The following is a 15,765-nucleotide window of genomic DNA, read 5'->3' as shown; positions in this document are numbered from 1 at the left end:
TGTATAAAACCTCATTATAATCTAAACCTATTCTCGTCTAAATCTCATATTACAGGAGGAGAGAGAAAAATGTTATCAAATAACAAACTTTGATGCTGTTTTATTCAGCTGTATTTCCACATTATTGGGGACATATATAGATTATAATATCATAATGTTCATAGTTTTCACGTTTCATCATTATTAGAGGTCCAAGGCACATGCATCACATGGTATATTAAAAAAATATTTTTGCATGTATAACCTTACGCGCATTTTGTTATTATTAAATTACATCATACCCTCACGGAGCTCTTCTTTTGCATGTTGTGTTTGGTTTGTATATTTGGGTCTATAGATATTATTCAAGACGATTTATTTGTTATTCTGGACATTGTCTTATTTTAATTTTGAAACATTTTTGAATTATTAACTTCATGCTTCTATAACGATGAGTTGAACGTGAAAGGTAATAAGATATGGTGATAAGTTTTAAAATATCGTTAGCATTGTGCTTGTATATATAACTATCGTTATAGTATAAGTGTATATGTTTTAACAAAATATTTATATATATAATTTTATTTTTTGCTTCAGTGTGAGCCTGACAATACTATCGTCATATGTTTTCATAATATGTTAACATGATGTTATGTGTAGTGCGACACAAAGCTGTTTGTAAGATATAATGAAAAAAATCCTAGAAAAGAAATTCTCCGATATCTGATACGTTAATCAAAGAAATACAATGTAGTCAATCATCAAACCCATTCAAAACAAAATAAATTGTTTTAGTACACCAGACTGATTATTAAAATGTATGCCACTCTTCACAAGTTCTAAACAGCTTACACTACTGAATTCAGGCCTACACAATAAAAACATCATTTACCAGACTCGCCCTAGGTTTGCTAACTGCGTCAGGAGAAAGAAACCTCGCTGGTTCTTCGATGGAGGATCCTAATATACTTTCAGTCTGTTTATCAAAGTCGAGTTATCCTTTTAAAGGAAATAATAAGGTAATTAGATGAATGTCTATCTCCATTAAATGACTAATTCAAAAAATGTAAAATATATTAGTTATGTTAAATATCATAAATAAATTATGGATATGATATAGGAAAATAGTTTTATTTTATAATACTTATTGTTGCTACTTTGTTCTGCAAGCTGACAAATCTCAAGTGACGACTTCACTCTGGTCGCTTAGTGTGTAAAACATGAAACTGTGTATCACCAAATATCTTTGTATCGGAACATAATTAATTTAATCGTTTAAAGTGATACCAGCCATTGGTTTGGATGTCCTAAATATTTTGTTAATCTAATTGCCTCTCATCTGGAGAGCCAACGTACAGTAATTAGTGAGCTGTGGCTGATGCATGACGGGACAGGTTTGTTGATGGGAAAAGTCTGGCTGAGATTGGTTGATGAATACATTCCCCTCCCACTACTCGGAGAAGAAAACACCTAGCATTAACCATGGTCATGCCTTAAAACATCTTTACCACAATCCGCGCTAGCATCGTGTCCTCTACAACACTTTGATAACGAGACTTGCCTATCTTTATTGGAGTAATTCTCCATTTTGTTTTTATTTTGGATGCATACGACCGAAGTTGAAGGAAAGATATCTATTTTCCTTGCACCAAATTTGATAAGTTTCTAAGAGAATTTGATGGACATTTAAGCAAGTATAACACATATTCGGAATCCGTCATTCAAAATTTTGTATACACATTTTTATAACATTGTTTAATAGTAAATCATTGTTTTTGCCTTGGGTCATTAGTTGTATGCTCGGCAGACGACAGTTAGTAATAAGACGAAGTATTCGCGCCTCACGTCGCTTGTGTACCTTAGGGGTGTTTTCAGTAGCACGCAGACGACATATCCTTACAGTTATTTAACTGTCAGTCAATCAAGTGGCCCAGCCTCGTTTTGAGGTTTTGTTTTTGTTGTGGTGTGCTGGAAAGTCTCTTATGTATTTCGACTCCTGAGAACTTAGATACTCTGACAGTTCTCGAATACTATACAACTCATACTTGACTTTCTACCCGGAGGAAAATAAGAAGGGGAAATATTTCACGAACGAATCAACAGCAAGGTACAACATTGACTACACGTGGACTTGTGTTACGGATTCTAAATGTATAACTTTCCCAGAAAGAAAAAGTGACTTTTCATCATTTTACGTGTGAAAAAGTTTCATAAATAATCAGAACAAATGAAAATCATGTCTACATCGAGTGGCATCAGTGATTCGGAGGATAGCTGCAAGGATCAGTACGAACCGATACGAAAACTAGCTATGGTGCAACTTCAACCTCCCAGAAATCCAAACAAGCCATTCACATCATTTGCAATTAAGGACATTCTAGGATCTAGCAATAATAATAACAATAACAACAATAATAATATACATCATAGAAATTTACATTTGAATAATGCTATAAATTCCCGGATCGTACGACCCTGGGACACAAGGTCCAGCCCAGGTAGAGATTCAGAACTTTCATCAGATGCTGAAGAGGAGGAAATCAATGTGGACGACGATGATCAAATCCCAAGCTTAAAAACAGTATCGCCTCTTGATGCTTTGATGGAAATGGCAAATAAAACATTCGAGGGATTAGAAACAGCTGATGCTGCAGGTAAATTATGTTTATTTTAAATTTGTATTGTACTTTATAACACAGGTAAGTTATTTTGATTTTTGTTTTATTCTGTTTTCCTAAGAAATGTCATAATTCTTTTTATTTTCAATTTAATAGATTATAAAGAAAAAAAGGCAGCGTATATGATATAATTATAAAATGGAATGATTATGATTTAATTCGCGATATATGTGTATTGTCTATCAATGATTTAAAATTTAAGAGTAAAATTTAAGAGAACAATTAATCATTAATAAGTATTAAAAAACCATATAAAAATGTAATATTATATAAATTGTATAAAAATAAGATAAGACAAAAAATCTATATAAAAATATTGAAAAAAAAAACAAAATCTCAAATTGTCATGGAAATAATTGTCAGATCAATTAAAATATAAAAGAAAAACCATAATCCCTTTAAAGCAAAATGGATATAACATCTCAGCTTCTATTTGTTCGATTTTCGAAGAAATGTTTCCCAAATGGTTTGATTGTAAAGAATAGCAGTTAATTGAATTGATAGAAAGTTAATTGATTGATAGGACAATTAATTGTACGCTAATGCAAGTTGCTGTGTTAGTTACTCCGTGTTGACAATACTTAAGGCTAAGGAAACAATACTAAAGGGAATTTCTTGCTGAATCAGTCGTTTTAAAAGGCACGATTTAATTATGATGTATGAAATAATTTCTGAAAATAAATATAAATCATTTCGAATCATTTTGCATAGCTCGCAGTCATAAATAATTTTCTATTTACAGTAATTTCGTTGCTCGTTATGAATCATCGTATTATAATATGTTTAATATGACGGATTCGTTAATTATTGGTAATTTATTAAGTCATATTCATTCAATTAAATGTCATTAATAAGCTTCATTGTGATTACTGAGGACTCTTGTAACTAATTGATTCAGCATTAATTATTCCTATTAAGCTTTTGTAATAAATTTATAGGTGCTTGAAACGAATTTTCCTCAGATTTTAAAATATTGCTTCATTTGGTATAAATTTTGAAATTGTAAAGAAATAAAATATATGTATACATAATTATAACTGAAATCCAAACTTTGATGTCATTCTTTTATTGCTAATCTTATTGCTTAATATGATAAAATAAAATAGATTACCCTATATATCAAGCATGTTGATAAGTTTTATTAAGATAATTTATTACAAGTCCAGTATGATGAAAGGACTTTCTTCTTTGACCACATGATTCACCAATTAGGAAGACCATAAAATTTCTTCAGTTCATCACAATGCCTCTCCATGCAATAAAATTTTAGAAATCCATTAATTACGTAATATTTTGGTACATAAAACACCTTTGCCGACAAAGGGTATTAACGATTTGTTGAAACTGTTAAAATGAAAGGGTTTGCAGTGAGTTTTACATTAAAGGAGTACGTTACGGTGCCATGTCGCCACAGGCAGTCTATTTATTAGCTGACCACTTGACCATAATAAAGACACTTTCACTAACAAATATATCTCGGTCCTAATCGGTCTGTTGATTTATGGCCTGGCATTGTAGAGGAACTGACCAAGAAATGGCCGAAGAGTTGAAAGACTTTCCGACAGCTACTGGCGATTTTGATTTTTAGTGTACTTGTGTTGTGGAAGTGGTCAAGATGTGTTAAATCTATCAGGAACAGTGGTCAGTTTACACCTATCCGATGGTCAATTTGGTCTTGTTACATCTTTACCCGCTGGCAGTAAATCTGACAAATTATCTCCAATACGTTCGCGGTCAGGACCTTGTTAGTAGAAGTCATGCTGTATATACGTGCTGATCTCAATCACTTATTCTCAATTACAGAACAATTAATAGTAGAAAAACATTAATTGAAATTTGCATTGTTGGTAATGGTGTCATTATAAGCATTCATTGGGGATATGTACTGCTTTTATAACTTACATGAAAATAATATTTTCATTTCAAATATCTAAATGAAAATATCACAAAGAAAAAATGTTTAGTGAATTTTTTAAATTAAATTGATTGAATATAATAATAATTCTTATTTACTAGGTTATATTCAGACACCGTTATTTTTATGTATTTGTTTACTTGTTTGTTTTATTATCTATTCATGAACCGGGCAAACAATCGTGGTTATATATCATATACTATATTTAAAATTAGATTTACATTTTATAGCTTTCTCTCATCAGAAATTTTCCATTTATTTATTCATGGTTATTTACTTGTATTATTTAGTAAAGTATTTATTCTCTTATTTTTCATAACTCTAAATTTGAGTAAACGATGCGTTGGGTATTGAAAATTTGTTTTATTCCACTACACTTGCGTATTTACAATAATAGCAGATCGCCTTCTGATCAGATAGACAGTATATGGGTATTATTCATGATGATTTAGTGTCATTTTACGGAATAAGCAAAACTTGATACTGAAAGGTATTTTCTTGATTTATGACACAGTTAATTCCGGAGAAAACATATGGAAAATCCTACCATCTTATATTTTAACCAGATTTTATAAAGATAAGATATTTTTACCAAGGACTAGTATCTGTATAATTTAATTAAAAGTTGAAAGAACTTTATGGGTATATATGCTCAAAACGTCAGATCAAAGTTAAAAGTAAACTCTTTAAAAATTGGATTTTGACAAGAAACGATATTCCTCACAAGCCGACCTGAGCTATAGCCGTGGTTAAGGCTATTATTCTCAGTACAAATAGATTTTCCAGCAAACCCGTGATTATTTACCGACTCATATTCTCGCGTCCGAACGTTATAATTTACAAACAATTTTCTCCGTTTTATCTGCTAATTCAACACATCTTTTACCATAAACTAGCTTCCTTCTTTCAAGGCAAACTCCTTTAACACTTTCACAGAGCTATATGTTTTCAAACGAACACAAGGTGCTACAATGACTGGGTAGGTTATACATTATTAGCACTTTACTACACCTCTGCGACCGGGCTTTCTGGTAAAAACGGTTAATTTAAGGTTACCGATTTAACTGCTGGTCATTTACGGGTCTTGATGACCGATTTACATCACATGTAACCCTTCATTGACACCAGGACACCACAAAAACCTGTCACCGATCTTAAACATGAAGCCATGTGTTCACTAGCTTCAGTTTAATGAAAATGTTCCTCTGAGGGCTGTTACACATTTTCTAATTTAAAGGATGTCATTGATCTAACACGCGCCACTTAAAACCCCCGCATATTTTGACATTTAACTTTCCAGTATGGGATTTTCATTATAATGATACGAAATATTAGATAATGATTTGATACCACAGAAATATTCCTGTTATATTGGTTGCATGAGATCAACATTTTGACGGGAGTTCATTTCTATCAATAGAAACATTAAATGCATAAATTGATATTATATTTACCAAATAATTCCAATATCCTTAGTTATATATTATATAGAAACAATACGTCTCTTGGTATATAACAAATGAGGGCATACACTATTTAGTTTTTTCTTAATGCAATTTTAAACTAACTTTAACGATATTAAACAACCACATATACTTACATAATATAACGTTTTACTGATTATTTCCGCTTAAATTATCGTACATGTGAAAGTAACTTATTTGTATAAATGAAAACAAAATATACAGAAAAAACTAGTATATAAATAAATGCTTGATGTGACAAAGGACTATCTATACCAGGGCTATGTATCTTCAGAAATTTTATTTGTTTTCTTTCCCAGGGAATTGCCGTTTCGGATTTATGAAAAACATTAATTTAACCACATATATTTTCTACTACTTTATTTATCCCGTTCTTTATTTCAAACATGTCTGATTTATCAACCTTGAAATATATTACCAATTTAACAAATATCCCTCATACGGCACATGATATTCTTTATACCAACCTTTAACATGGTATATCACAAAAGACCCCAAATACCAGAGCGCGCGAGGGTAAAGTTGTTGTGATATTGTTTATTGGATAGCATTATTTAGTACATATATATTGAAATATGTTGTGCAGTTCTTAAAAAAATCAGCAAATCAATCTTAGCAACATAGATATTATCTTGATTATAAAATACCTGTTCATAGCATAACCTAAATAATAATATTTTGTTTTTATTTAACCGGAATATGCACCACCCGCTGTTCATATTGTAATCTTGAAATAAAATAAACACAAAATAAAAATAAATTAGACAAATGGCAGCAGCAAAACAGCTATAACAGCCATTACAGATCATATAGAATATTAGAAAACTATAAATCAAGGACATAGGGGTGAACATAATTCTATATAGCAATCTAATCAACAGTTTGAAAAAGAGACAGAATTCTGCGCAAGTTGTCGGATAAGTTCAGATATGTTTATTCTTTGGGTAATAATTATTATTTTTAAATACCGCGTTTACAAATATAGTTTTATACTGAATGGTAAAATAATGATTACGAACAGACAAAATAATACAAAATAGTAAATTATTATTTCCCAATTGATTCCGATAAATATCAAAATAGAAATGAAAAACATACACAAGTGAAACGCCGATTCCTAAAGGGAATTCAATAGATGACGCAAGGTAGGTTTGAAAATTGTGTATTTTAATATTATCATAATTTTGGCATTTCCAATTAATCAAACATAAAGTGTCAAAGTTATGTCATACCTATCGATAATTACGTCACACATTCATGACTTATCCAATAGTGTATAAACACACGATTGTACACATTTTTTTCTTGTTTACGCTTATCGATTTCTTGTTGAAATGTTTGTTGTATGTTAATTACTAAAACCACACCTGAAGTTCACAGGTAAACTTAGAGAACATGACAGGTAATTTTTGTCTTCCCCTAAGTACATCAATCACATTAACAACTTTCATTAACGTAGTTTACCTCGTAAAACATGCACCTAGTTGATGTATCAAATGTACAGACAGATTGAAATATGACAGATTCATCTTTGTCTGCAGGTAAACACATCATTCTATTTTTATCGCCTTTATTCTTTATATATGGACAATGTAGAACGACTCACTTCAATTACAATGCAAAATGCATTATGACAAAAATGTCTTTGTTTATTTCGGATTTGTTATTCAGCGGTTTTTTCCTGTCATATTTAATTCATGTTTTAAAAGCATGCATCATCTAAGTACAAACTACATGACAAATATCTCCCTGTCTAAACCAAGACTTATTCATCGGTCTATCTATTCATTTTTTCGATTTCGTTTCTAATCTGCATACCCATAAACACACACCTTATTTAGATGTGGGTATGTCAGAAGGAATAAACCTGTTGTACGCTATCTTGAATCTGTCGTCCCCTTGGTGTCACTGGCTTCTGATCACACCAACCTATAAAGTGACACAAGATGCACCTTATCCAGGTCAATCCTCTTTGATAAAAAATGAAAGAACGATGTAGAGTACATATCCATGCTTCTTTAATGATAAAATTAGAGTTTTAGAGGAAGATTGCAAAAGTAAATTTTTGACGATGGCATTTCCAATCAAACAGTTATGAAAACAACTACTCTGGGAATTAAAGCTATATTATATTGCATCTGTTTGTATACGTATATTGATGATAAAATAGAAATTGTTTTAACTTTACGACTGGTGTTATAGGATAAAACATTCTCTTATATATGAAATATTATATCTTCAAGCATTAACATAGGAACTTGAGAAATTGTGAGGATGAAAACTAATAAGATGTAAGGCTGGTGCTATCATCTATAGATACAAATGGCGATGGTGTACTCGATGACGTAAACATGTCTCTATAAGTGTTTGAAGACGCGATTAAGACAAACCGAACATACACACGCCGTCCACAATGGCATTCCCTTCGAGAAAGAAATGTTTTTTTCTGAACATATATCATAACCTCAAAGACTACTGAGGCCATTCCTTTCTGGTAACAAGCTGAAACATACAATGATATATGGATAGGAAGAGAGGCAGCAGTATCAGTAAAGGAATGCTTCATTTCCCTTGGATTAGATACACCAATCGATTTACCATCCTTTCTCACACACACATAACTGCTGAGGAAATAGCCTCTAACCAAAAAGGTTTCTATTATAAGGCTCAAATTTATATTTTATTGGAACAATTAAAAATATTTATAAAGTTTATGATTCTCCAATTATTATGTTTATCTTTAAACAATATTCATTATGTTCCTACACATCAAACTGGCATACGTAGCTTACTATTCTTTTAACAACATCCATAGAGTGTGATGTTGTTCATAATTTCATAACTTTTATTATGATACCACATAAGATTCAGCTTTACAAGTAAATCGTTAATGTTATCAGTTATCTTAAGCCCTTGATAAACATTTTGCCATGTCAACAGTAAATAAGTAATTGTATCGTAAATGTAAACTTTCATCATTTTCATTAGCAATTGCCTACTATGAAGATGAATCGTGTAGAATATCCATACATACAAATAAGGATTTACTCGTTGCAATCAATGAATTTGATATTAAAAGTACAGTTTTTGTGTTTCAATGGTATTGCTGTGACTGCTTGCTGCTTCTACCGCCTTTAACATCTCCATACAGCAGTTTATCCTCAGGTAGATGTTGGCTGTTCAGGGAGAACCATTAAATATCTATTTAGCGATGAATGTCATTTCCATTCCTATCGTGTCATTGCGGTTCCATTTGAACGCTGTAACGATACAAGTACATGTCCAAATCATGCGGCGGAATTCCTATAAAGGGACCGAACAATAAAACTGATACTTCACACATGTGTGTGATATAACCAATTAATGAATTATATTGGAAACAAAGGCAGCGGTCCAAATATTAAATGCAAGTTCTTTATCAGTATTAATGATGTGGATGCCTCTGTGGAGGAATAAGTACAGATCACCGCAGGACGCCTGGATGACATTCCGCTTTTGTTATATGTAAAATAGTTCTCATCCTACTAAAAGAGCAGAAATTGTACAGCGAAGCCGTGTCAGGTATAAACTTCTCGCTCAGACATCTTTATGTGGAGGTTATTTACGATAGAAACGAGACAAGAATCTATTAGAATATATGTGACAATAAAAAACTTATCCAGATATCTCTAAACATAAATTAGGAAAAACACCTAAAGTAGCAAAAACGACCAAATTAGTCATCAGTGCAACATTGATGCAATAATGGTGACAATGTACTACTAATAAAATATCACAGAGAACATTTAAACTATAATATGTTATTGGAGACAATCGTGCTTTATGTGGTACATATAAAATATAGAACCACTGCCGGACCACAGGAATTCCGGATGATAACTGGTCATGTATTATTCTCTCTGTGTCTCGTGACTTTCGACCTACCTGTATATTACAGATAGAATTTACGGTACAGATGTGACCTTTAGAGGTCAAAGGTTAGAAATTTTATTCCTCTGTATCAACTAAAGACACGTCAAATACGTTATGATGTTTTTGAATAAAAGATAACTTTAGTTTTCTCTCCGCTGGCATTTGTTACTGGAAAGGCTTATAAACCTGCTGGGTTTTGTGGCCGACAGTAATGTGTATTAAAGTCTATTTATATACTCATCAACATCACTATTATCTTGTTACGGAACACAATATAATATCCCATTAACGTTAGGCAAAATGGTCCAATACTAATAGAACAATATTTAACATGATATGTATGAAACCCTCTGTTCACGTATTGGACTCGTTATTTCTATAGAAGACCGATGCTACATTTTAATATAGAGGGATGGCAGATTCAGTTTTTAGTTTTTAGACTCCATGGAACATGCTAATAAATTGGTAGCAGGGAATTCGTTGGGACTAACATAATCAAGCTTTTTTTGTTGTAAAATGTAAAAAGAAAAAAAAAATACGCTTAAATATACAGAGGTGTCGAGACAACATGCAGATTTTAAAAATATTGTCATAAAAAGAATAAGCGTATGAACCATGGTAGCGGACAAAAATATTCCAACTTTAAAGTATTGAAAAGCACATGGATATATATCACATTCATTGTTCAGGTGAATATCTAAACTCTGTGTGGATCAGAAACGAGTGAGAGGATTACAAACACTCTACAGAAACAAACTTTATGGAAGTGTAGATCGAAATCATAACCTTTCGTGTCTTATGTTACATAGTTTGCATAAATTATAGACAGTATCTGAACAGCTGTAACCAACATATAATTCACTTCAAATATAGAAATAAAAACCAATATTCCAATGTCAACATTCTTCATTTTATTGTCCAAGTAATGTTGCTTTTATTTTTATTTTCTCATAAAACTTGAAAAATCAGAAATTGCCTTACAGTTAAAACATCTCAGATGTCTCGAAACCCAATCAGCTATGTCACCAAACCTGCGTGAACCTAAATACATTAATAAACTGGTAAAACGAGAGAATAAATATCATATCTCAGAAACATAAATTTTTGTAGATGTACGATATATATTTTGATTCACTTATTGAAAGGACATACTCCATAAACTCATACTTGTTGGTCGTAACTGTCACTCGGATGTGATTGTGATCTCTAAGTTCTTTGATATTGAGTGGTGACGTCACAAACAACAATGGCGGCCAAGGGTTGGCGAAGACCTATATAGTTTCACTTTTTTGTCCCGATATGGACCACCGGCAAATAAAATATAGTTTACGATCAATTAATAAGACCATAAACCGACAAATAGAGTGTATTTATTAACTTAGGGTCCTCAATCAGGTGGTCAAACCAGACACATAGCGTCCCGCCGGTTAATGTTCACTTTAAAGACCTCGAAATGCCTTATTGTGTATCAATATTTGTGTTAAGTTCTCCACCTAGAATAATATTTGGCTAAATATATATATATATATATATATATATCTTCGTTATATGTGTTATTCATAAAGTTTGAAGCTGTATCTGTTTTGGTAAGTTTATAAAATATTTGATTAGTTTACTTACATGTGTTAGATAAATATTGCAATGCAGATATAAACTAAAAATTCAAACTGAAATAAAACTTTCACAAAAATGTTTCGTTTTTATGGGCACAGATCTTAGTCTGATCCAGCTGGTGAGCGTTCCTAAATAAAATTTGTTGATGTTTACCAATCGTTTTATAGGTGTTTTAGATAAACATTGAAATCATTTGAGTGCCTTATGACAATTTCGACCCAAGCAAGAGAGGATATCATAACATTGTTAATCCACAGATGTTAACCAAGGCCTCAAATAATACAAAAAAATAATTTCCTGAATGGAACCAAATTAGTAACGTGATCACAGATTTTTTCAGGTCGTAACTTAAAATAAAACGTGTTGATTAAATTCATATTTATTATTTCTGACCAGATAACCTGTGACTATTGATATATTAGGAACAAATGATCTACCTAAGATATATAACCGATAGTTGGCACATTCAATAGGCCAATCTACTTCTGTAATCAACCCTTTGGTTTGTTGCAGTATGCTAAATACTTAGTCAATCTCAAAACGATATCTATTTAAAACTCTGTAATTACATAGCATTGTTTGTTGTGTAGGTAGATCTGCTTGTACATTATGTGTTGGAAATCAAATCAAGTTGGATATAGAACTATTTGGAGCTTAATTCGAGTGTTACTTATCGTATTACTGACAAAAAATGTAATTTCTTTGAAATGTAGACAAGCATGTTAACGATTAATTTTGAACGGATGAGAACACTACAATTAGCATTAAAAAGTGACATTTCACATTTACATTTCGGGAATAAAAGACTGACACTAATATTGCGTTTTAATTGAAATCTTGAAACTTTATGATCGTTATTGATACTGTTTAACTAGCTTTATCTTAACTAATCATTCAGGTGTGAAATCTGGTAATGTATTTCCTTATAGAGACCCCATGACGGCTCATAAGTAAACGATTGAAATATTTACATAATCAATTGACCTTGGCTATTGGTAACCATTAACGAAATGTAATATAATGCTGACTCGGAAGTTTCATAAAAAGATCTGTTTTGATTTTTTTTCTGAATTCTTAGCGAGTAAAGGAAAGAGGTAAAAACAATAACACAAAAGGTAGTACACCAACGAAAACAAGAACACAAAAGGTAGTACACCAACGAAAACAAGAACACAAAAGGTAGTACACCAACGAAAACAAGAACACAAAAGGTAGTACACCAACGAAAACAAGAACAATAATAAAAAGAAGGCAAACATTTTCTTGAATTGCTGTTCTGATTTTTTTTTCAATAATGTCCACAAATTACTTTGTTTATTACCGAATACAATGGCTTAAGGGAATCCAACAAAATTCTATTTCATTTTTTATAGTAAATTATATACATATAATTCAGTTTTGCTTGTTACGAGCATTTTCATTGGCTTAAAAAATTTATTTTGCGGTTTATTTAGAGTACACTCAGATTTTTGTGTTATATGTCCATAACATAAAAAATCTATTCAAGTTAATCCTTAATTAAATACATCTACAATGTTCGATATATATAAACATTATCATCTTACATCTATCGATGTGTAAAATATGATAATCAACATAACACATTTAACCTTCGTTTGATTTATACGAAAATGTTAGAAATAATCGAAACAAAATAAAGGAATTTTTAGACAAATATCTTTAAGAAAATATCGCTATAAATAAACCAATATAATATTGTATAATCATCTCTTTATCTAGACCTACCAGGTACTATGTTGGTATTACGGTTTAGGCTTGGCCTAACTTTGGACCCACGGGAAAGTTAAAACCTAAGGGATTAACACGGAAGGTGATTTCAGCGTTTGTATTCACTCAGTCGGTGTGTTTAAGTGATCATCGCTCTGCGGAAAATTGCGTCCCGCGGAATCGTTTGAAGTTGATACGAGTGTGTGTTATTATGGTGTTGGTTTTTCATTTTTAGTGCGTTATTAGGCTTTTCTTTCTGACGATCCACTAAGCGTTGTTCAGCACCAGTCATTCAAGCAGACAAAGTCGACTGTGTGTTGTATGTGTAAACATTATTTACGATATGGATGATCAGTATATCTCTCAAAATAATATATCTAAAGCAGTCAAAACTGTAGTTTCGTATAACGCGTATATTTTTCCGGTATATAATTAGTTAACGGATGAATCTCTTTTTTCCCATAAATCGAGAAAGATTTAGAAATAGCTTAAGAAGTAAGAATGAATTTTAGTCTGATGCGAAAAAAATAATTGTTTTATTGGGTTTTTTTGACAAAACATTATCCGAATATGGCCGCGGTCTATATCCGAATAGCTGCTAAAATATTCTGTAATATCTAGTACCTATCCAGGGTGAGGCTAATTTTTATAGTCTAATCAAATTGGATGATCGGTTGATTTCCGATTATATTTTACTTGAATGACTTGTAAACACTATTAGGTTTTTAAGACATATCTGCGATTTTTTACCGTTGAGGGATGCTGAAATATATTGAATTTACTTTATGCAGACTGTATTTTACGTGTAATGAAGCAAAGAAATCGAACTCACGTTGTTTCTCCCACTAACACAGATCTTAATATCCGAAGTAGGGTCTAGATCGAGTGTTTGTAAATAATGAATGATATTCCGAGTGATGCCAATAGTTATAGGTCGCGTTTGTATGGCAACACTGAGTGGAACTGAGGAGCGTTCGTATAAAACACTTTAAAGTCTTACTAATGAGGAAATAGGATTGACTAATGGCAATATACCATCGAGGTTTTTATTGCATCTCGAATGCTAATTAGCATTAAGTATCCATGTTTTATAATAACGCTACGAGAAGACAGTTCTATTAGTCATCATGTTTGAAATACAAAGAATTCCAGGTTTGAACCAAATCTAGACAGAATCCTCATTTACATTTTACTAATTACAAACCGACACTATTACAAAGCCGAATCCTCTCTCTTCCCTTATTATCAGAAAACGCAAATGTCAAAGAAGCAAAGATGTTTGCGGACAATTCGGTAAAAATGGGAAAGGAACCACTTGCACCAGAGAGTAGATGTTTGCGATTCATTATTTAATTTGCTTACAATTAGCAGGTTTATGATTATATCTTATATGACTACTTTAAAAGAAAAAAATAATAGTATGGTTGAAATATTGAGAACATCAAAGAATTGTCTGTATGACTATTATTTTTTAATGATTATACAAAGAGTACGAATATATACCGTCATTATATAATGATTGACATGATGAAGTCTCAGTGGGAGTATCTATATAATCCATCCTTATCTGTATATCGTTAGCGCATTTTCTTTTAGAAAAATCCGAAATATTCTAAACTACGTCTACGATCTTCATTGTAATGCACTTAAAATCACTTTTATTAATATATTACATATATCCAAATTTCTCCATTTCTGAGGCGTTAGTATCTGTATCACATCGTGTGACAAACTAGGAATACAATCTGACTGTTATACATACGACAACATATAAAACAATTTATGAGCTTTGCCCTTTTGTTTTTAACACGCAGAACTCCCCTCAGCTTTTTCCATTATAACCTCGCCGAGACCAATAAAAGACTAGAACGATTTTCTCACGAAAGCGAGTTTAAAAAACAACTGCCTGGACCCCCGTTGAGACAACAAGATTTTGCCCATCAACTTTCCTCTCGTTCTTTTTGTGTTATAAATCTTCGTTGAGGAATAATTAGGAATGACCGCAAAACTATACAGTGTGAAAGTCGAGCTCTTCCGGCCCAGCAAGATACTTGTAGAGGCAAATGTGTTCTGTCTACCGAATAGTGACGAATGTCGCAAACTGCTTCGTCCCGTGTGGAACATGCGATCCAACACGATTCCAGACAAGCACTCTAGTTAGTACGACCATTCATCCCGAGCAATTAACAAACGACCTCTTTGGCAGTCCGAGACAGTTGAGATGGCCAAAGATAAAAACGCTCGAGGCGCGAACCTGTTACCATCATATCTCCTGTTTAGATGCTTGTTGGTGCTTCGACTGGAAATATCATTACGCGATTGAAACCCACTTGTGTGTAATATATTTCAAACTAATAGGCATTTGTTTCAAAGTTTGGCATGTAGGGCTTGATTGTGATGCGCTCATTAGTATTCCCCTCTAATTGTTCCCCATGGAACACAGACGAGTCTAAAT

The 15,765-nt window shown here is 32.1% G+C and overlaps 1 protein-coding gene across 1 annotated transcript in view; it reads left to right on the top strand.

Moving 5' to 3' along the window:
- Window positions 1-1,381: 1,381 nt before the first annotated feature.
- The window catches only part of LOC138334317 (transcription factor LBX1-like), a 30,295-nt gene continuing 15,911 nt past the window's right edge, over window positions 1,382-15,765 (top strand). The window contains exon 1 of the mRNA XM_069282960.1: window positions 1,382-2,633. Within this exon, the coding sequence (XP_069139061.1) occupies window positions 2,207-2,633 (427 nt within the window). The 5' untranslated portion in view covers window positions 1,382-2,206. The remainder of the gene's footprint in view (window positions 2,634-15,765) is intronic.

This window comes from Argopecten irradians, chromosome 11 (genome assembly GCF_041381155.1).
Source record: "Argopecten irradians isolate NY chromosome 11, Ai_NY, whole genome shotgun sequence".
NCBI lineage: Eukaryota > Metazoa > Mollusca > Bivalvia > Pectinida > Pectinidae > Argopecten > Argopecten irradians.
The sequence above is the reverse complement of the archived record's forward strand: the minus strand, read 5'-3'. Positions and strand labels throughout refer to the sequence as shown.